The sequence below is a fragment of the Gymnogyps californianus genome, chromosome Z (genome assembly GCF_018139145.2).
Source record: "Gymnogyps californianus isolate 813 chromosome Z, ASM1813914v2, whole genome shotgun sequence".
NCBI classification, from domain to species: Eukaryota; Metazoa; Chordata; class Aves; order Accipitriformes; family Cathartidae; genus Gymnogyps; species Gymnogyps californianus.
This window is the reverse complement of record NC_059500.1, coordinates 49,565,555-49,589,144: the sequence shown is the minus strand read 5'-3', so window position 1 is coordinate 49,589,144 and position 23,590 is coordinate 49,565,555. Positions and strand designations below refer to the sequence as shown.

Below are 23,590 nucleotides of genomic sequence, written 5' to 3'. Positions count from 1 at the left end.
TGCTGCGAACTAAAACTTCTTGCCATGCCGAGTTTTAACTTCCAGTAATCACGTAAGTGGATTCTGCTTTGTAAATACAGGCTTCAGTATTTAATCATTAACCTTTCTAAATGCCTGTAGCTTGCTACTCTCATTTGCCAAGGCAGCCAGCATGTTACTACAAAGTGCTACTGTAACCAAGTGCCACTGTGTTTTGTGCAAAAAGTCATTTATGAGCGTGGTTCTTTGAGCAGCAACATGGAGGCCTTGCCCCAGGCACTCTTCACATCTCTTCCCCCTTCGATTAATAGAGGTGTGAAGCGAGAATAGAGAGTTTTAGGCTGCTTGCAACTTCGGACAGGAGGGTAGAGTGGAAATAGTACCATTTTGTAAATAGGCACAAATCATGTTAACATCGGTACGGATGCATACATGCGCATGTGCTTCTATCCATTGACATAAATGGCAGCATATTCTAATATTAAGAAGTCTGCTGTACAAATGCAGCAAAGCAGGCTCCATAAATTCAGCTGCTGGTGAAGTGTTGTTGAATGTTGAAATAAATATACTGCTGGCTTTTCCACAGTACCAAACCTATAATCCTGCCTCATCTTTACATTACAACTAGTTTACAGATTATTGAGACCAAACATAAATGTAATGGGTTCTGCTTAAGGACAACCTACAGAAGCAGTTAACATCATCCAGGTGTACCACTACGTAAACAGACAGTTAAAAGTTGGTCACATTGCTTCACACAGGTGTTAGCAGCAGCTTACGTGTAGTGACTGCATGTTGCACACATGGTCTCTGAAGGAGTGGCGTATTTAGTAGGGAAAAAAAAACATTCACTGTGATGGATTCTGGCAAAGTTACATAAAAAAATAGTAACTAGTGCAAACTAGCAAAGATGACTAAATAGCGGTTTTGAACACAATAAACATAATACTGCTTGTGCAATGAATATCAGGTATTTGAGTTCTGATTCCAGGCTTTTCATGCTTTTTTCTGTGTGTCTGTCACTAGTGAGGATTTTTTTTTTACCTAAACCATGCAAGTGAAGAGAAGGGGAGGTTAGGGCCATGATCCTAAAACTATTATGCAGTTCACTATTCTAGTCTGTTAACAAGAAGGAAAAAAAGAAACAGCAAAAAGGCAGTGTTAGGGGAAAAAAGTTTTCATCTCTTCAGAATTAGGAGACTGAGAATAAGGAGCTACTTCATAGTAGTGCATTATTTCAGTGAAAAAAAAGCGTTATTCTCAAGATAAATCTGTCAGCTTTAGATTCTGGGAAACAGGGAAGTCTGAAAGCAGTGCTGAAGTTACTGACCTTCACCTGGTTGTGACGTATTGAGTGTTGAAGTTGCTTTTTCCTACTACTGAGTATCTAGCTGCTTAGCGCTCCTGTAAGAGCAGAACTGCAAACAAAGTGAAGATTGTATGGGAGTCCCCAAAGTGAAATGGGGAAAAGCTGTATGCCTTGTTTTGTATGTGAGAAATCCCTTTTCTCCATACTACCCTGGGTAAGAACAAACGAACAACAAAAAACCCAGGTGGATGGACAGAAGCAGCCATGGCAGCAATTTACAAGGTGTGTAAACAAGAAATAATTTGACTTCCCAGTATTTGATACCATGCTGTTATGGTCATGCTGCAATACTGAAAACTCTTCCTTGCTGAACGGTGTGAGCACTGGTCTCCACCAGGCTGTAATCATGGTTTTCTGTTGCTGCCTTGAAGGAGACACAATACATGGTGATACATACACCTGGAACACTGTCGCCTTCCCCGAAATCCCCCAACAAGATTCTTAGGACTGTTAAACTCTGATTTCTAACCTGGCTGGCCTCTGTCAAATAATACCATTTTCCAGTCGCATACAAGTTGTTCCTAGTTCTGATGTTGGGCAAAGCGTGTGTTTCAAGAAAGAATCTTCAGAGGAGCTTGTGCCCGTTTCATTCCCTTTCATGCCTTTAGGAATTCTTCTTAAAATACTTTACCAGTGTTTCTGTTAAACTTCACGTTAGAAATCCCCAAGTTAATGCCACGGCAATAAAACCAGACACTTCTTGTTCCTATGAATGTTTTTTTCTATACAAGTTAGTATTAAGAACCAGTCTCTCTTTACCAGTTTATATTCTTTATTTTCGTAAGTTGTTCAAGACAGTGTTTTCCAACCAGTGTGCATCAACAGGTTCTGTGGGAACACCACATTTCTTTCTAGTATACTTATTATACCAAAAGCATACCATAAAGTCACATTGCAGTAAATTGGCACAATGAGTTTTGCAAGAACAGAAAAACTTGTTTAAAAAAAGTGATTAAGTATACTCGTACATTAACATTTTAATAGCTATAAAACCGCTGCTTCCAACTCCTACAAAACACAGTGAAAAGACATCCCAACAAGAGTTGAAAAACTATGCACAAACAGAGGTCGGTATCGTAGGAACGCGGTAGGTTTTATACAAATGAAGCAATTGGGCAGTTAAAAGTATTTACACTTTTTCCTGCTATTAGCTAGACAAACATACAGTAGTCAGGTAAAAATATACTACAACTCTAAGTACTGTAACACGTAAGCATTTGTTTTCTAACTGGAATTTGCATCTTTTGAAATGTGTTACCTGTTAATACTGGACAAAACTATTGGCAAAAGTGTTTAAATACTTTTAAACCAAGATTAAAGGGGCTTTTATTCCACAAAATTTAACTTCAAAATACTATGCTTATAAAATTATTTTAAACTTTCAGCAGTCTATAGATTTCAAATGCAAAACTTAACAATCCTCTTTAATTTGTATTTTAAAAAAAGACTCCAGTGGTGTCATTTGCTTTCAAAGGCAGAATCTTTTGCTGGCTTTTCAAGCTCTCTCTCTTCACCACATGTCCTAGAAACAATAAAGCAACATTAATGACCATATAAAAATGCAGAGAGCAAGTCTTACTCCAGATGAATTTGTACAGTCTAGAGTAAGTGATGCTGATGTACATTCAGCAGTAGATGAAGTCTGGAGAACTGAAGCAGGTCACGATGCCAGCTGTCTGTCTTCTCTCTGATGCTGACTGCCCCCAAATGTGAAGCTAAGCTGGTAGTAATTAACATCACATTAATGTATGTGACCAGCTGTGAACGGCAGTCATTCAGAAGTCAGTTTGTGTTCCATTCAGGCAGTCCTCCCTAGTCTGCTGCCAAATGTGTGTCCACTCAGGTGGAAAAACACTCTGGCTTAACATACCTTACCAATTGTAACTTTTCTTAAAAGACAGGAATAATCCACTATGCATCCCAAACACTAAGGTAACCTCAGGAAGCAGTATATATTTTTACCAGACGAGAACAGAAAGATGTTCTCAAGTGCCAGTCACTTCAGAAGTATTATGCTACACAACTTCTGTCTTCCAAAATTTCTGAAGTACATCTTCAGAACAGTACAGACATGTCTTGCCTCTAGTTATCAAAAGGAGTAAAGTTCAGAACTGAAGAGACAGCCCTGTGATTTGAGAAGTTTACAGATGATGTGCTTAGCGTCAGTAGTGGGAAGTGTAGGGGTGTTCTGAACACTGATGATTTGTTCATATTTATTTTGCTTACTAGTTTCTCACTTCTGAAAAAAGTGAATATTGCAAATAAAAATGTATGAAAAATACTGAGCGAAAGGAAGTTTCTATGATGGAGAGACACTAGTCTGTAGCTTGCCTGAATTTAGAACAGGTATGCAGATGCATTTCTCAACATGCAAAGTATTTGCAAGAGGTGTTAAAAAAAATCTGGTTTATAGCTGTTAGCCAACAATAAGTGTAAATCCACAGAAACTGCTCCCAAGTAACCATACAAGACTTTTTGTAAAGTGGGTTTGTTTCTTTGTTTAGGTAAGTCAAAGAATGTGTTGGGGGTGTAGAGTTCAAGGCCATAGCAAACACCACACATGCTTAAAGAGGTAAACGTTTATTAGCAGAACAGGACACCTCCACCAGGTCATTCATGGAAGATATATTTGCCAGTTTTACAGATACAATCACAATTACTGAAGTATTAAAACCACAAACTGACTTGCCTCAAAGTTGGTTTTTTGAGATACTCTCTTTATTCAACAGCCTTTTCTAGGCATGTTGCATAACTACCTGAGGTATCTGCCTTAAATTTCTTTTGACCAGTGTCCGCTGAGGTGTCATGCATGCACCTAAATATTCTTAATTCTTTTAATCACAAATATAAAGTGGCTCTCTGCCACTCAAAAATCCAAGTGTTGTCAGGTTCTGCAGGACCAAGGAAAGGAGCAGGCCATGAAAAAAATTCTACCTTGGAGAACCAGTTTAGTAGTCATTTATTTTTAAATACTTGGCCAAGTATATTCTATTATTACTGAACTGCCTTGCTATTAATTTCAAGTAACTCGGGTATTGCGCTTTGTTAGTACCATATTGTGATTTGGCCACATCACCTATTTAAGCAGTGTGCTAGGCTGTGTAACCTGTGTTAGGAACCGACACTTGTGCCTTCACTGTGTTCCCGTAACGTGCTGCTTGTTCAGACCAAATGAGTATTTGCCATCACTGGTTGAGAACTCCCACGTGTCACTCCTGAAAGCTGTGTAATCAGAAGCCAGTAGTCCTGAGGCTGCCTCTCAGCAAATATCAAATTCATTTTCATCTTAAGGGTTTTTTTGCTTTTGTTCTGTTTAAGTTTACCTTACTGTAAATAACAGTCAATATTCCACTCATTTGTACAGTTTTAACTTGGCAGACAGCCAAAAGAATGCCAGGCAATTGCAGTTTCTCCTGGCCTGCATGAAGACAGTGACGAAAGGAAAGCTTGCTCCAATACATACTGCTGGACAAAAAGAATCCCTGAGCACAAGGTGCAGAAGCGCTCAGAGGAAACAAAGTGGTACTTCAGCAAAACAATTCAGCTCAAGGATAATTCTAGGCCTTTTCCTTATTGTTTACTAAATTCTCTTAAGCATTTCTCACACTCTATAAGAGACTCACTGCTGCTTGTTCTTGTTTACAAACCAGCATTTTTCAGTGAGGCTAAGGTTTAAATACTTACCTCCTGACAAATTCAAGCTTTCTTATGGCTTCTTGTTTGGAAAAAGTAAATGCAGCAACCTCTATAAAGCGTTCAGAGTTCTGAAATTTCATAGGCCTAAGTTCTAGCCTGCAGTTCACCTGCATTTGGGCAATTCTATAGCTACACTATACAACACTAGAGTGGCTTGGCTATTGACTAGAATACATGATTTCACAAAAAACTTGATAAATCCCATTAGTTATTGTAAGACTTGATTCAGGCTTCCTTTGCTTCCAACTTAATAGCATCAAGTAGTCTAAAACATAGGAGAAAGCTTACACTTTGCCCTGTCTCACCACATCCTGATTTTCTCCTAACAGGACATCCTGTATTTTTTTTCTTTAAGTTTCTACCATAGCAGTGAGTGAAGTAACTTTTAAAATGTTCACTCAAAACTTTAACAGAAGATCTGCATGCTATTATCATTCTCTGAAGTTGAGAGAAAACTCCGTAAAGAAAAAAGTACCTCAACATGGTTAAGTAGCTTCAATCTACTGCTGTTCTATTGTGTGTCATTTTGCTAGAGCAGGACAGACCCTTAACTCAGTAAGGAAGGTTAACAACTCACTTTTTCTTACTGCCAACTTCATGCCTATCTTTCTTTTCGTCAGTGTTCTCTCCATTGTGTTGTGACTGGTTGGTGTCTTGAGCTTCAGACCCTCCATTCAGAACCTTTGAACCTTTAAAGTGAAAGGGCAGGGAAAGAAAACAGTATTGCAGGCAGCAAAACTGCTATAAAAAGCCCCAGATAATTTCTTCACCTTCATCCACTCAAACATTATAAATGTTTTCCCCTCACCTTGATATCCAGCAGCTGAAACAATACAAAAAGCAGTAACTGATACGGCTTCAACTTCTGAAAATTCCATGCAATGAGCCTCATCCCATTATTTCAATAATGGGAAATGAACAGTGTATATATTTCATGCAATTTCAAATTCTTCTTGTGCTTGCTAGGCTACATATAATAGGACTAATGCTTATTTATATTCTGAGCAGTGAGAGAATATAATTCAGCAGTAAATTCTGTTTACCACTCTAACCTGGTCAGACAATTTTCGGGGGGGTTCTGATACTTTAACTGGAGAAGTTACTAGTTCCATGGATTCTTGTTTACTCTCATCTCTGTCATATTTTGATTATGTACATATTTGTCAAACAGTATATATAAATAGAGTAAAAGCTAAGAGCAGAGAGGCCTATTCTCCCCTAAATGATGATTATTTCTTTACTGTTAGACTGAACTACTAAAGTTGCATCACAGAAGTAGCACATAAGTGGTTAAAAGCTGCTGCCACACATAGTAGCATGCATGATATAAGAGACTAGTGAAGGACATTAAGCAGTTAAAGCATAGGTGGAAGTCCAGGCACCAAAAGGCTACTTGAGGAATGGAAGGTAGTATGTTATTCTACCTCATGTTTAATCTTTTTTTGTTCCGCAACATCATAAAGTTAGAAAATTTACAGAGAAGTTAAAAATTCTAAACTCAATTCTTGCAAAAGCCCTTCCCTTCAGGCAGTAAAGGTAAAATAGCCACAGAAAACACTGAACTTGAAACTTAGTTATAGCAGTATTATCCTTGGCTATTTCAGATATGTAAAGGTTTTAATAGATGGGTAGAACTCCTACATCAAGGATTTTTTGAAGCTGGCTCAGAAATTGATGGAGACTAGGTCTTTTACATGACAAGAAACTAAAACAACAGTGACTTACCTGTTTGGTCCTTTTCCTTTTCCATTTTTTTGTTTGCTCCTTTCTTCCACTGTTCTTTGGTTTTGTTGGCTTCCTCGTGCTGCTTCTGCTCAGCAAGTGATTTATTTAGTACTTGGGAAAGAACAGAATCTCCTTCCCCAACCAGAAACATGGTCTTGAACTTGTTATACAGCATTGTAGATTTCTCCATGATAACCTGGCTAACTTTGAATTTCCGTATCTGAAATTGAAGTCATAAAACAATGAGCTCCACTGAGGTATTTAAATACGTATGTAGTTTCATCACATGCTAGATGAAATTCTTAATTTAACCTGAAATGAAACTTTACACTGTCTGAAGTATCACAGAATCACAAAACAGACCAGGTTGTAAGGGACCTTGAAAGATCATCTGGTGCAACCCTTCGTGGGAAAGGGAGCCTGGATGAGATTATCGAGCACCCTGTCCAATCGCATCTTGGAAACCTCCAGCGATGGGGACTCTACCATATCCCTGGGGAGGCTGTTCTAGTGAACAATTGTTCTCACTGTAAAAAAAATTTCTTTTTTGTATCGAGATGAAACCTCTCTCGGTGCAACCTGGACCCGTTGCCCCTTGTCTTCTCCATGTGGCTCCTTGTGAAGAGAGAGCATCTGTCCTCTTTGTAGCTGCCCTTTAAGTGCTGGAATACTGTGATGAGGTCCCCTCTGAGACTGCTCTGGGAAGAAAAGAGCTAACTCCTCCAGTCTCTCCTTATAGGGCGGGTTCTCTAGCCCTCTGATGATCTTCATGGCCCTCCTTTGGACCCTCTTGTCGTGGTTTAAGCCCAGCTGGCAACAACACACCACACAGCCGCTTGCTTGCTCGCTCACTCCTCCGCCCCCCGGCGGGATGGGAAGGAGAAAATACAACAAAAAGGCTCGAGGGTTGAGACAAGGACAGGGAGAGATCACTCACCACTTATAGTCACAGGCAAAACAGACTCGATTTGGGGAGAAATAGATCAATTTAATTTGTTACCAATCAAATTGGAGTAGGACATGAGAAACAGAACCATATCTTAAAAGCACACCTTCCCCCCGCCCCCCCCTTCTTCCCAAGCTCAGCTTTGCTCCCGATACCTCTACCTCCTCCCCTGCCAGCAGCACAGGGAGACAGGGAGTGGGGGTTGCAGTCAGTTCATCCCATGTTGTTTCTGCTGCTCCTTCCTCTGCAGGGGGAGGACTCCTCTCACTCTTCCCCTGCTCCAGGGTGGGGTCCCTCCCATGGGGGTCAGCCCTCCATGAGCTTCTCCAAGGCGAGTCCTTTCCACAGGCTGCAGTCCTCCACAAACTGCTCCAGAGTGGGCTTTTCCACAGTCATGGCCTCTTCTGGGCCCAGCCACCTGCTCCAGCGTGGGGTCCTCCAGGGGCTGCAGGGGAATCTCTGCTCCACCGTTAACCTCCCTGGGCTGCAGGGGGACAGCCTGCCCTCTCACCACGGGCTGCAGGGGAATCTCTGCTCCAGCGCACCTCCTCCTTCTCCTTCTTCACTGACCTCGGGGTCTGCATGGGTGTTTCTCTCCCATCCCACTCCTCTCTTCACTGTAGCTCTCCTTCTTTTTCCTCCACCCTGCTTCTCAGTAGGCTTTTCCCCTTCTTAAATATGCTATCACAGAGGCCCTACCACTGTTGCTGATGGGCTCAGCCTTGGCCAGAGGCAGGTCCGGGTTGGAGCCAGGGAAGCTTCTAGCAGCTTCTCACAAGAGCCACCCCTGTAGCACCTCTCCCACTACACAAACCCAACGCACCTCTCCAGTCTGTCCGCATCGTTCTTGAATTGTGGGGACCAGAACTGGACACAGTACTCCAGTAGTAAACAACGCTGATATCAATTTAAGAAAACACACAGGTTGCTTTGATTAACATTGCAGATCTCACCTTCTTTAGAGTCAGAATCATCTCTGTATGCTTCTGAGCTTGTTGCATTGTGACTTGAAGGGATGCAAGCTCATCAAGAGCCTCAATACACCTGTTCACATCCTGTATATAAACAAGAAATTAGTTTGAAGACTTAACTTACATGTTAATAATCCTTAATTAGCCATACTAAATTCATTTCCATGCTCAGTGATACCTTTCTCTAATATCCTTAATTGGACTATGTACTTAATTTTAGAACAATTTATACAGTCAAACTTGCAAACAACAGTTACTATCAGTTGCCTTTCAGCTACTTCCGTAACAAAAGGCAGATGCTATTTGAGTAACTTAAAAATTTTAAAAGTAATTCTATACTTTCAAAATACAAACTCAAGCTTTATGCCACTTTCACAATTCTAGTACTTCCGTGCTTAAAGCTCTTCTCCATAGTCAGCCTTTTCCATACACAATTTTTCCCAAGTGACTTGCCACTGAGAAGGTAGCAAAGCATCTTAAGTAGACTGCAGTTAACATACAGAACTGTATCTTTGTAGATTTTTTAGTTAAAGTTTGATGAATGACACACTATGCAGGACACCCAGAAGTAATGATGTGAGCTTCTGATCCATTTCTAAGAACCCACTGTACTACAGTCTTCTCCCTGTAATACTTAGTTCTCAATTTCCTTACCTTCAGCTACTCTTGCTTGTTTTACTTCCTATTTAGAACTAACAAGATTCATTGCCAGCACAGGTCATAATAATATTCTGCATCTTGTATAAAGCTGTAGCTCCTGTTCTCAAGGGAAATTAGTATTAAAAAAAACCCCAGACAAACATATCAGGACTATGCTCAGAGTTCTTATTATCACATTTACTTGATAAATACAATTGTGATAAACTAAGCGTCCTTTCTATAGCTCTACAACCAATGTTCTTCCCAGTATTCTAAGATACTTGCTCCATTGCACCTCTGAATCAGGTTTGGTGAGGTTTTGGGGGCTCTCAGGAGAACCTGAGAACTTCAGGAGAGGCGCTCTCAGCCTCTCCTATGATGAGATGCTCCAAGCCCTTAATTCATCTTCATGGCCCTTTATTGGGCTCCCTACAGTACATCCACGTCTCTATTGTACTGGGGAGCCCAAAATGGGATCTAGTGTCTCACCAGTGCCAAGTAGAGGGCAGCTGTCACTTCCTTCCATGTTCTGGCAACTCTCTTTCTAATGCAGCCCAGGATGCTGTTGGCCACTTTTGCCACAAGGGCACACTGCTGGCTCATGGTAAGCTTGGTGTCCACCAACACTCCCAGGTCACTTTCTGACAAGCTGCTTTCCAGCCACTCTGCCCCCAGCCTGTGCTGGTGCATGGGGTTATTCCTCCCCAGGTGCAGAACCTGAACCTTTGTTGAACTTCATGAAGTTCCTGTTGGCCCATTTCTCCAGCCTGTCCAAGTCCCTCTGGATGGCAGCACACCCATCAAATCTTTCCTTTCAGTTTTATATCATCTGCAAACTTGCTACGGGTGTCCCATCATCCCAGTCATCAATGAAGATGTTTTAACAGTATTGACTACTAGTGACTGGCCTTTAGCTGGACTCACTGCCGCTGATCACAGTCTTTTGTGCCCTGCAGTTCAGCCAGTGTTCAGTCCACCTTGCTATCCACTTGTTTAGTCCAGATTTCATCAGTTTGTCTATGAGGCTACTACGACAGACAGTTTCAAAAGCCTTTTTAAACTTAATATAAACAATGTCCACTGCTCTCCCTCACCCACCAAGCTAGTCATCTCACAGAAGGATGTCAGTTTGGTCAAGCACGATTTCCTCTTCATTAATCCATGCTGACAACTCCCAGAGACCTTACTGTCCTTCATATTATTGGAAACCATTTCCAGGAGGATTTGCTCCATCACCTTCCAAGGGATCAATGTGAGGCTGACTGGCCTGCACTTTCCCAGATCCTCGTTCTGGAAGATGAGGGTGACGTTTGCTTTTTTCCAGTCCTTGGGAATGTCCCCATAATCACCATGACTTTTCAAAAATAAAGTGGAGTGGATTCACAATGACATCACCCACTGCCCTCAGCACTCTTCGGTTTATTCTGCATCAGGTTCTACTTTGTTTAAATGTTTCCCAATTTGATCCTTGTCCACTGGGCATCAAGTCTTTCCTGTTCTGGACTTTCCACTGGTCTCAGGGACCTAGGATTCCTGAAAGGAATTGTACAAGCAAACTGAGGTCAAGGCGGCACTGAGTACCTTGCCCTTCTCCTTGTCCTTTTTCACTAGATCCCCCACCCCCTTCAGCCACAGGCCCACATTTTCCCAGTCTTCCTTTTGCTGGTGAGATACTTGAAGCAGCTTTGTTGTCCTTCATTTCTCTCCCCAGATTTAACTCCAGGTGGGTTTTGGCTTTCCTAAGCACATTGCTCCATGCTTGGACAGTGTCTGCATATTCCTCCCAGGTCACCTGTCCCTGTTTCCACTTCCTGTATGCTTCCTTCTTTTGTGTCCTGACTATAGTCAGGAGCTCCTTGTTCATCCGTGCAGCCCTCCTGCCACATTTGGTTACAATCTTGAGAAAGAGGTAATCCCTAAAAGTGAGCCAGATCTCCTGGTCCTTTCTTCTCTCCAGCATGGTCCCTCAAGAGATTCTTCCAAGCAGATCCCTGTAGAGACCAAAGTCTGCTCTCCTAAGTCCAAGGCTGTGATCCTTTTTGCCCTGTTCCCTCCTCCCAAGATCCTGAACTCCACCATCTCAGTCACTGCAGCCAAGGTTGCCCCCAACCTTCAAATCCCTGACCAGATCTTCCCTGTTTATAAGAATCAGGTCTAACAGGGTGTCTTCCCTTGTCAGCTCCTTGATCACCTGTGTTAGGAAGTTAACACACTCCAGAAGCTTCCTGGATTGCTGTGTAATGCCCATGTTGTCTCTTCAGCAGATACCAAGATGGTTCCAGCCTCCAATGAGGACCAGAGCCTTTGAACGGGAGGTGTCTCCCGATTGCCTTAAGATGACTTCACTCTCTACTTCTGCCTGATCAGGTGATCTGCAGTAGACATCCTCAGGATGTCACCCATATTGGTCTGCCCACTAATCCTGACTCATAAGCTCTCAGTTGGCTTATCATCTGTCCCAATGCAAAGCTCCACACGTTCCCATGGGTCTCTCACATAAAACGGTTATCCCACATCTTGTCTTCCCAGCACCCGTCTTTTCTAAAAAGCCTGTATACATACATGGCAAGGCTCCAGTCCCATGACCTATCCCACCAAATCTCTGTGATGCCAATGAAACCATAGCCCTGCAACTGCAGACAGATGTCCAGTTCCTCTGGTTTGTTCACCATGCTGCATGCATTAGTGTACAGCCACTTCAAAAACACACCCAGTTGTGCTGACTTTCCAGAAGCTTTCCTTGTAATGCTGTGCTGCCAGCACTCCTCATTTCTGTGCGTAAGCTTGTGGTGATGCCACTTCAGTCCTGTCCTGTTGAGGAATTCTGTTGATTACAAGGCCAATTCTGTTTACAGCACCCTGCATCATTTGACCGCCATCCTGCTCCACCACTTCCTCCTTTTCTCCTCCTCTACCGTTCCCAGTTTAAAGCTCTTTAACCAGGTTGGCCAGCCTCTTGGCAGCACTACTTTTGGGTGGATCCTGCCACCTCCTAGCAGTCCTATCCATTCCTTCACAAGTCCTTTCCTCAAGAAAGGGATTACCACCTGGGTCCCCATACCTTGACCATCACCCTCAGAGTCATGCAGTCATGCTTGATACTTTGCAGGTCTCCCCTGACCGTATCATTGGTGCCCAACGTAGAAAACCAGCAGCAGTTAATAAATAGTCTTAAGGCCAGACAAGCCTCAACCATCTGTCAGCAATGTTCCAAATCTGAGCCCCCAGCAAGCAGCAGACTTCCCTCGACAATGAGTGGGGTCAGCAGATGGGGGCCTCCATCCCTTGCATCAAGGAGTCTGCCACTGCTACACTCACTGTGTCCTGGTGTTTCTGCATGCCTCAGGCTGAGCTGGCACAGATGCTTCATTTGACAGAATTCTGTCTGAATGTTTCTGATAAATAATTTATTATGAAGTATTTTCAAACAAAACCAATTTTACTTGCTGACATTGATTTTTAATGTCCATAGTAACCTCACTTAAGCAGCAGTTATCTTTCAAACTGAAAAAATTCTGTTCATTCTCAGAATATTAATTAAAAACAAACACGCATGCCAAGTGTTTCCTACTGGAATTATACACATAAATCAGTTAAAAAAAACCACCCCAAACTTACAAGATTATCAATTTTCAGGGAGTTCTTAATTTCTGCATGTATCCTTTGAAGCCGAGAATCCATTGATGTTTCTGAAGATTAAAAATCGTATGCATGAATATTTGATAATCACATCAGGTTTGTTTTTGTAGAAACCTTTCTACAAATCTGAACTTCACACAGAATGCAGAAAAATATGGGCAGGCACTTTACATCAGATAACGATGCAGGTGCACACATAAATACACCACAGGGCTCACCATCAGAAATAAAGTATGCAGCTTTTTAAAACTGGACACTATTAGCAACCTACATAGTTTTCTCCTTAGGAGCTACAAACTGAAAATAATTTTCAACATACAGCTGTCACGTTCTACTTGTGGGCCAGGTTAAAAGGAAGTTTCAATAAATACTGAGTTACAAAGCTGGAAAACCTTTAATGACAGGACACCTGGATATTGATGGTTTCGTTTTCAGTAAATTGGACATGATTCAAGTTACAGTCCAAATCCATCCAAATAAAATGTTCCCAGTACACATGCTGCAGCAGGTGTGCAAGATGAATGAACGTGTCCATCTCCAATTCACACACTGAATGCCTTTTTGGATTTTCATACACAAGTGGTACATGTTCTGAACAATACTGCAAGCAAACAGTTTCCTTCAAGTCCAATCCGTCTTGGATGGGTTTGGATAATTTTTTTTCCCCCCTGCCAACACTGGGTTGGTTGGAGTCTGTGCCACTGGATCTGTACTATACTACAAATTACAGCCAGTGGTTTGGATTGACCTTAAAGATGGGAGTACTAAAAAAGGAATGACTTATCCCTATGAAGGTCAGTTTGCAAGTGTGGGTTAGTAGACAAGACCACAGTAATCTGAATCTAAGCCTCTTGCTTAGGAAGAACAAGCCTCTTGCTTAGCAAGCCTCCTGCTTAGTAAGAGGTAGGATCTAAATACTTTCAAGAGGTCCCTCAGATTATTGTGTTAAGAGAAGACAGAAAGGAAAAAATGAAGGGAAGAACTAAAAGTGATTCAGTTTGAAGAATAAGAGATTTTGTTTCTTGTTCACAAACAGAAGAGATTATCGAGGTTTAAAAGCTTGAATGACAGTAAAATGGGAATAGCAAAGGCCTGTTCTAATGCACTGAAGAACGAACGAACATAGAAGAACAAGAATGCACTGTGTCACAGACCTGAAGGAAGCAGTCATGGGTCAAACATCTCGGACTGAGACCCCACAGCCACCCTTAGCAGGGAATTATCTTATCCAGGCAGATAATTCTGTTCAAAATTTAAGATGACCAAAAATACTGTTTAGCTTCTTTAAACTAACCTCTCTTCTTCTCCATCTTCTTAACTTCTGTTTTCTTGCCTTCTTCTTTACTCTGCCTATCAAAAACGTTAAAGTGTTTTTACAATGTTGTAAAGTCTGTTTTTCAGTCTTTTTTTTCCCCCAGTTTTCAGGTGAGATGCAATGTTTTGAGGTATTATCTCAGCAAAACATTAGCATGCAAAAACCACAAGGAGCCAAATCCTGGTTTTCAAAGACTGAAATAAATTAACAAAATTAGTTAGCTGAGATACTGCTGATAAATCCTCCATACTGACAGACGGTTTTCCCTAGAAGCAGCAAATTAAAGGATTTTAAAAACAAGTCACATTTCCAAACTGTATTTTGTTTTGGTTGCATGTACGAATTGGTAAAATGGCATTGTACGGAACTAACTTACAGAGAAATAAAATATTTTTATTATGATGACAAAAAGAGTAAAACTATTTAACATTACCACAGGGAATTATGGAGAGATCAATTAGTCGTAATCAGGTCTTATGTGACTTATTTTCTCATGTAATTAATTATAACAGTATAAGTATCCTACAACTGACCACAAGTTATCAGTGATAACTGAAATATTCTTGAAGCAAATAATAATAAAGGAAAAAGATTTATTACAAGTGCATTGAAATCTCCTGGCTCTTTCTCTAGTTGTGTCACTAAAAATAAAGCTGGGACTCAAGCAAAAGCATATTTCATAATAATATGCATCCATAAAATATCCAGGCCTGCATGTCATATCATCTTCCATGTTCCTTTCATACCCTATCCAGTTACACAATCAACAGCTTTAAAGTATGTAAGACTATTTTACTTCAACTGGCAGCACAAGCTCATGCCATTTAAACGGTACATGTAAACTTTGTGTATGTATGGAACGCTGTACAAAGCACTGTTATTAGACTGAAATAAATATTAACAAAGTAGCTACAAAGACCAGAAAATGGAAACTATGCTGATGAGAAAAGTAACCAAAAAAAGATATCAGCCTATACTCAGTGTATTAATAGAGGAACTTGAAGACAGACAGCACAAAAAGAAGTCTTTTTACTTTTTATCAATATTGAGTTTTGTGGTATTAGTCATCAGCTATAATTACATTCATTATGCATTCATTAACCACTACTCCTTTATCTTACTGAAACAAAGCTCTATCTACCCTCCAATGCATAAAATATGACAGCTATTTAAAAGTAGAGGAGATTTGATTATTATAACCAAATCAATCTATGACAGTTTGATTGCAGAAATCAATCACCACATGTCAGATTTAAATAGTGATATATTAAGGGCTGCAAAGATGCTAAGGACAATTTAGTATCTCTGGAGTTGGAAACGCTTAGGTTTGCTACAGGCAAGTAGAGTAATTATGTTAGGTTTCCAGAAAAGGAGTGACAGAAGAGGAGAAGAAAGGGTTAGAGGATAAAAACCCCCAAAGAAACTAGGTTTTTGTTAATGAATGTGAAAAACGTAGGATTTTGTTGTTACAGGTGAAGGGGACCATTCTCCTCCTCCTTTTTCTCCAAATTTTTACCTTGTTCTCCCTTTCTTCCGCCCTCCCACCAACTGTGGGAACATCATGCTCTCGTGGTGGCAGCTTCTTCACCCATTGGCAGAATACCTCTTGAGAATGAGTCAGATTTCTTCCTATTGTCCCACCCCCCCCAGTTTCTGGCAGGATCTTCTCTCCATTCTTATGCTTGATTCATTTGTGATAATTTATCTTCCGATTGCAGACTGCTCTTGGTATCACTGAACTGGCTTTGCAGTGCTAGAGTAGAATTAATTCTTAATTTTTTCCTTGTTCTGTCTGACGGTGTGTGCTCCAGCTGCCAGACAGAGAAGGAAATGTTTTCCAGGTAACCCTATGCATTCCACAACCTGATCAAAAATCCATAATCATGGATTAATAGGTCCTACCAGTTCTCAGTCTAATGTATCCAAAACTTACAAGAAAAATATATGGCTGTCCGGAACAGTTTTTCACACAGACCCCTTTTCACATGGATATTCTTAGGTTACTTCTAAACAGAACCCACCAGCTGTCTTCTGGTAGAAATTCTAAGTCACTGAAAGACTGACCGTCTAATTTCTAGGTGCAATTCTTCCCATCCTCCCACAACAGAACATACTGGTTTAGAGGAGCTTTTTACTCTCCACTTAAAAAGAAGTTAAAATAGACAAAAAAAAGGTGGGGGGAGAGAACAACAGAACACAGTGCAAACCAGCTTGGAATTTTTTCAGATATTGTATCCTCCTGTTAGTTTCAAAGTACTCCTACAACTTGCGGACATCACATGTTAAAACATACTCACGATTCGGATTCTGCCTGTTCCTCCTGCTTACGCTTTCTTTCTGTTACTTCTCTCTCATGTTGGCCTCTTACAATGCTTCTTCTGTGAGCTGCCTGAAAGCTTCTTCCCCCTTTTTTCTTCTGTTTTTATTTGGGATTTTAGGATTGGAAAGAGATTAGATTATTAAATCATTGTTTCTGTAAACAAATAAACCCAACTACACTACATATCTTTGAAGCAACTCTGCTCCATGGAACAACCTGACAAGAGCTGGCTTTCCCTGCAACTAAATACAAGACCTCCACATGTTGGTAAGTTCTGAATGTCTTTAGTCCTTTCTCCCTTTTTTCTTTTCTAATAGAAGGCAACTATCCTAAGCACCAGAAAAATGAAGACATTCCAAATGATTGGCTAGGGACAGCTTTATACCTTTCAAAAACTTGATTTCAAGCCAAATGTTCTCTTAGATGCACCCAAGAAAAAAAAAAAGTCTGTGTTCCAAGGAACATAGATGGAAAAAGTCTTTTGACAAAATTAATAACTGCTACATTTAAATCCTTTGTTAAAAAGAAAAGAAAAGTGTCTTAGAAAAGATACTTTTCTTAGAAAATACCAAAGAAGTTCCTGAAAGAATTATTTGACAAAATAATGTTCTGCAACTTTTATTCTATGTACCTATATTGGCCAGCCACAGGGCTCCAACCTTTACTAAGATCTAGCATTAACTTCACAAAAGATCTTCAGTGATACTACTTTCCTCTATAATAAATATATCAGGAAAGCAAAATTATACCTTGTCACCTTCTTGTTCTTCTCCGTCATCTTCAGAATCAGAAGCTGATGCAGAACTCACTTTTGCAGCATTTTTCCTTTTTGGTTCAGCCTCTTTCTTTCCTTCCTTTTTGTCAAATTCCTTCTTTGATTTTTCCTCTTCCTTCTGACTTTCCTCGTCTTTTTTCCCTTGCTTTTTGGTCTTTTCTTCTGGTCCTTTTTTCTTTGCCTTCTCCTCCTCATTAACACTAAAACATGAACAGTATTTAGGCACCATATCCATTACCTACAGTGAGTTTAAAACATCACATTCTTCTAACTCAGGAAGTTGATTTTTTTTTTAACCACAGAATGTTAAAAATTATGAAGTTAATACACTCTTCAGTTCATTTAATGACTCTTTAAAAAATACTCAAGTCTTTTTCTAAAATTATAGCCCACTACCTACACAAAAAAGGAAATAAATAATAGTATGGAGGCTCTAATGAAGCTAACGTTAATAAATGTGCATAGATCCAAAACCGAGAAGTTAATGCTCAGAGGTTCTCCACACACATATGTGTCTGCAGGACCAAGAGTGCCTACAGTGTAAACTAGTTTTATGAAGTATACTTATTTAAGGTGTACATATACTGAAACTGTGCATCTGCTCATCTATAGAAAACCACACTAATGCTGAACTTTTCCTTCAGTTACTAGAACCACTAAGGACTTGAGACAAGAACTGAAGAGGGTAAAAACAAAATTTAGGTAACAAATAGTGTTGGAATTCCATCAGAAGAGATTTCTGAAACAAAAATTAAAAAAAATTCTGTATTTTACTTTTGCACGATTTTGTCTTTTCTCTTGATAAATATCTTTTCCTCTTCCCTCAGCAAACAATTATATAAGGAATTTTGTACAGATTTTACAAGTTAGAAAGGTTACAATCTTCTGTCTCTTGTTCCAGAAATGTACTACCTTAAGTTACTATGTATTCATTACCTGAGCTGTAAATAACAACATCAAAGCAAACAGTAACTCATACTGAATACTAAAGGGGCAAAAACCTGTCAGGAACTCAGTACTAATTATGAAGTCTTAACATAAGGAACAACATGGTTTACAACGAAGAAGCTTTATATTAAGAAACAGAACAACTCACAAGTCACTCTCTGAAAGACAAGGTGGTTTCACCAACTTGGGTCTCCCTCTTGGTTTTGGAACCTTGACTTCAGAAGCTAGTATTTATACAGAAATAACAGGTTAGTCCACAGCCACCATCTGCTCCTTGTCTATGAGGACAGATTCTTACTCAACAGACAGAAGCTATACTTAAATCAAAACATATACCCTAACTTTGTTATTATACGAAATTCAACTGTTAAGTGAATACCAAACTCTAATCAAGATCTCTTTGAAAAATTAAAGTGTTGGTAGGTTTTTTTAGCTGATTTGTAAATTAAAAACTTTGGTGGTTTTTTAGCCACAGGCTCCAACTACCAATTCTTGTGTTTTTTGCACTTCATGCAGTTAGGATTTGTTTCACATGTTGCGTAACTAATATGAACAAGTCTAAAATTAGAGAATGGAAAGAAGTCATTTAGTGTCCACATTTAGGCAGTCTGTTTGCCATTATTTTTAGATGTACCCCGGGGCTTCCATCACTTTTCCCGGTAACAAACCACTGTCAAGAAGTTCGACCACCACACTACAGTACAGAGCAATACTTTGCATTTCCTCGGATTCACCATATTGTTAGGAATAAGACAAATAATGTATCTGCCTTCTTGGCACTTACATCCTTCAAATGCTTGTCTGATACCACAGTGAACATGTGGTTACGAAACCTAATACTCAGTGTTTAAACTCCTGTTGGTGTTAGCATGGAGCACTGTTCAGCAAGAGATGTATGCATCATATCAACACCAGAAAAGGCTGCATAGTACATGTTATAAAAAGGTATTTTATACAGGAGGTGGAAGCATCTCTTATAATAGATCCCTTCCTGCTCTGACAGACAGTAGTTAGTAAAAACAAACAAACAAAAAATTGTAAAGATAAAAACACATACAAACATTAAAAATGTACATTTAGTACATGTAATGATATGGGAGGGAAGAGGAGCTGAAGTAGTAATTTCCTCATAGCTTCCAAGGCAAAAGTAATTAAGTCTAGTTAACTGTGGTTGCACTTTCTAAAAGTTATTTTCATATTGTCAGCAGATACAGAAGTTTGTTTCCCAGGCTAGATGCTTATACAATGTACTTAACTGCTGCAAGAACTGTTTTCTGATGTAGTAATGATCAATTCAAGAATATCTGCAAGCTTACCACAAAAATTCAAATGAATTAGATCATTGCTACTTTAAAAGAAACAAGCACTGCAGAATTATCACCAAATGATTCTAATTATACATTTAAAAAAAAAGCAGTTATATCTTAATCTGTCTATCAATCTACACAGACTGCCTTAAACATCTTTTTCAACAAGTCTCTCCAGCTCTGTGTTTGTTTTTACTGTCCTCTGAGCTCCACCTACAGGCTCTGTGTCCCCCCAGTTCTCTTCCTTGTGTCTTATGGATATTCTAACACAACTGAAGTATTTTATAGACGTTTAATGAATATAAACCTTTATGGAGCAACAATGCACAAAAAGCTCTTATCACGTATCTACAGTTTAGCAGCATTCTACGAAGAAGGCTTTTCTAAAGGTGATCGTTGTACCTAAAAACGAGCCTTATTTAGAGGACTGAGCATCAACACTAACAATTGAAATCCATTTATGTCCTAAATTTGTCAGTTTGAGATGAGGTGTTTTCTCATTACAATCTATTAGCAAAGACTGCCTTTAGCATGAGAAAATACTCTGTAGCACTTGACAGGAAAGAGACAGCTCCCTGACTAATTCTACTGAGATATTTCTGTGGTGAAAAAAATTCAATCTTTCTGTTAAAAGTTACCTGCTGGTCTTCCTCTTTTGGGGCTTACTTTTGGAGACACTGGCACAGGAGCTGCTGCTGCCACTGCTGCTGCTACTGCTGCCGTTGCCACTGCTGCTGCTTCCTCAGCTTCAGCTTGTTTTTCAGCCTAATTTAAAGAATGAATTTCACAAGTGAAAAAAGACAGGGTACCAATATCTCAAACAAGTTTTAAACTTCTGGAAATGCATTATTATGCTACTGCTTCTACACATGAAAAAAAAGTTTCCACATTTAGTAACAGATTATATTTAAATATCACTAATTTCACCCTCTCCATACCATTACTACCTGATATAGTACTGTTTCATATAATTTCAACCAGCCCATTCATCTTCAGAACAATAAACTACCTTGGTACAACAAAGGAAAAAGGTTATTTGTAAGTATTTTTAAGATCACCATAACAGCATGCCAAACCCCAGTTTTAAGCAGGTAAGTTTGTATTTTCCCCCCCCTACACAAATACTCTTTTAGAGGCCATCATCTCCCCTAGCTGCATAAGAGTATCAAGCCAGAAGATGGAGCTATTCAGAAAAACACCTGCTTCTAGCTCTATAGCCAATTATTCACAATGAAAATTCTATGTTGAACTTCATTAACTGGCCATAATGACCTTCATCTACATAGTCATTTTAGGGGGGCTGGGTTGTAAAGACAGATAGAACTTATGACAAAAGAAGATCCTGATGAAAGGATATGTATCTCCCTGCAGAAACACTCTATATCCATACATAGAGATAAAAAAGACTTGAGAAAAATTCCAGCTGGAGAAAACATTCACAGAATTTAGTCTCCTGGATGCAGGAGCATCAGCTAGCAGCAACAGAAAAGTTATGGGCAAATATGTATTTTTCTTAAAATTCTTTGTGGGCACCTGTAATAAAAGACCATTTCAAAGAACAAACTTAAATCTATAACAGAGTAGAGGTGCATCTCTCATATTAAATGTGCTTTCCATCAGCCTACAGAAAGACTGATTAAATGACGACAGAAAAATACCTTAAATGCTTTTTTACAATTCCAGGAAAATAAAACACCACGTTTCTTAAGGCAAATAAGAAACGCATTCAAAGTCATGTAACTGCATAGCCAACTCTCTTTTCTGACCCACAAGCACACACCACATCTCTTGAAATACTATGTTTTTCTGTTCAGCAATGGCCTGTAGTAATGCAAATTTCTGGTTAAACCCCTTGCCACACACAGCACGTGCCAAACACAATTCTGTCAGCTGAAGCTAGTGACAGAGGAAATCTTCTTCAGCCTGCAGTGCCTTATGATGCCAAAACGCCCCCCACCTCAAACACAACAAAAGAAAAAACACCACAACCATAGGATTTGAGTACTTTTTGAAAAAGCAAAGAATGAGATTGTGTGTGTGTGTGTGTGTGTGTGTGTGTGTGTGTGTGTGTGTGAGAGAGAGAGAGAGAGAAATCTGTGAGGCTTCTCTCCCATTTACAAGCTGAAATCACATGTATGCATAGTCACAGGTGCTCTTTCAACTTCTTGCTGTTTCAGACTAGAAGCTTTCTTCGAATTTTTAGATTTTTATAATTTTTTTTTCAAATAAGGTATTCTTTAGATTATATTTTTTAAATATTCAAGTCGTTTTTGTAAGAGCATCCAAACATGTTTTTTTTTTTTTGTGAAGCAAATGACACTCAGCATGCTACTTACCTGTGACAACCATACTAAGGTCACAGTTACTTCACACTCATCCCATCCCTGCTGTCAGCACTAATGTTACAAGTTAAACGGTTTCAAATTAAAATCAAACTTTGCCCCACTTTAATATAGTTTTTAGTTGGGTCTGATCTGGCTTGCTGTGTGACCACATGAACATTAAGGCTGGAGCATGCTGAGCAAGCAGCTGGAACTGCCCCTTTCAAAGTAACTCCAATTTTTCCCAGGCTGAAGAGACCACAAAATCACAACCTCATGAAAAGGGGGACTATTTCAGGTGTTAGTTCAGTGTGATGAAGATGTTAAAAGAAATTTTTCAGAGCTTCAAAACAGACTATTTTATTAGCAGTCTAGCACCAGTTTATATCTTAGTTTTTCCTACTTGCAATGGACTGTTCGGGAAAAGATGGCAACTCCCTACTCTACATTAAGTTCAAGCAGAATTAAGACTTGTAAAACAGCCTCTGGGAAAAACTTTCATTCCTACAAATCTTTTAGCCATTTGAAAGGGGGGAGGAGCGTGTCAAGCGCTTAAACTTATGCATAATCTGTCATTAAAGGAAATAATATCCAGTATCATCACATCCAAAAATTCCAGTAAGATGAAGTAATTAAACGTATTGTTACCTTTCTTCTTCTTCCTCTTCTAGCAACTTTAGGAATAGAAGCATCATTTGTTTTCACCACATCCTGTGAAGATTAAAAATGGTGCTAAGAATCTTAACAAAACAAAGACACATTTTAAATGATTCTAAGTTTTTTCCACAATTGAAGCCTCTGGCACATAATTTAGACAAGAATCCCGTAATATATGAAGACACCCCCTGCTTTTAAATTACTAAAATCTTGATTATCTGGTAATCAGGATTTTTTTCTGAAAGATAAGAAATAAAATAAGTACTAAATAATATTCTGTTTTAAATAAAGGTATGTAGTCATGTTTTAGTCTGTCTGAACTCTTTATCTAGTCCTTTAAAAAAGTACATTTGCAATACAGAGTAAGTGATAAAAACCAAACTGTTCCACCTGTTTTAATTGAACTTATAGACAAGCCAGACTAAAAGTTTCCTCTCTGATGAAAGCTTCAATTCCTATTAGCTTCAATGACAGGTATAAACATAAGCAAACACATAGGAAGTTTTATATAATTAAACAGCTCCTGAGACTGTCACAGTAGTAATAACTGTAGCTTCTCAGTACTCAGAAATAGATTTAAGTCAATCAACACAATATTAAGATGTTCTCTGGTACACAGAAAAAGCTTTCACATACTTCTTTACTGTTTTTCTCAGAAGGTAGATCATCTTCCTTTGACATATCCATCTCCTTTTCTTCTGTTTCAGCTTCTGTAGGTAAGTTATTATCCCCTTTAGGGGATAACTGCAAAGGGAGTCAACATAGAGTAAAAAAAAAAAAAAGGCATTAAAAAGTATTTCATAGTGAAAAGAGAACACGCTATTAACCATCAGGCTGCTTTTCACTTTAAATAATTTAAGTCTGTAGATACACTCCTTTCTTAGTTACACATTAAAAGCCTAAGGCAGGACCACTTTCTCCAGTATACGATTGCAGATGGTTGTCAGAACAGGTGAAAATACAGCAATGTACTATGGTGGAAC

General features: G+C 39.4%; 1 protein-coding gene across 1 annotated transcript in view; it reads right to left on the bottom strand.

Annotated features, from left to right (window-relative positions):
• Positions 1–2,102: 2,102 nt before the first annotated feature.
• The window catches only part of PSIP1 (PC4 and SRSF1 interacting protein 1), a 35,989-nt gene continuing 14,501 nt past the window's right edge, over positions 2,103–23,590 (bottom strand). The window contains exons 5-16 of the mRNA XM_050912664.1: positions 23,244–23,351; positions 22,599–22,661; positions 20,268–20,394; positions 18,471–18,546; positions 17,349–17,574; positions 16,577–16,695; positions 14,259–14,314; positions 12,944–13,014; positions 8,669–8,770; positions 6,770–6,989; positions 5,622–5,733; positions 2,103–2,870 (exon numbers count right to left, since the gene is read on the bottom strand). Of these exons, the coding sequence (XP_050768621.1) occupies positions 2,807–2,870; positions 5,622–5,733; positions 6,770–6,989; positions 8,669–8,770; positions 12,944–13,014; positions 14,259–14,314; positions 16,577–16,695; positions 17,349–17,574; positions 18,471–18,546; positions 20,268–20,394; positions 22,599–22,661; positions 23,244–23,351 (1,344 nt within the window). The 3' untranslated portion in view covers positions 2,103–2,806. The remainder of the gene's footprint in view (positions 2,871–5,621; positions 5,734–6,769; positions 6,990–8,668; positions 8,771–12,943; positions 13,015–14,258; positions 14,315–16,576; positions 16,696–17,348; positions 17,575–18,470; positions 18,547–20,267; positions 20,395–22,598; positions 22,662–23,243; positions 23,352–23,590) is intronic.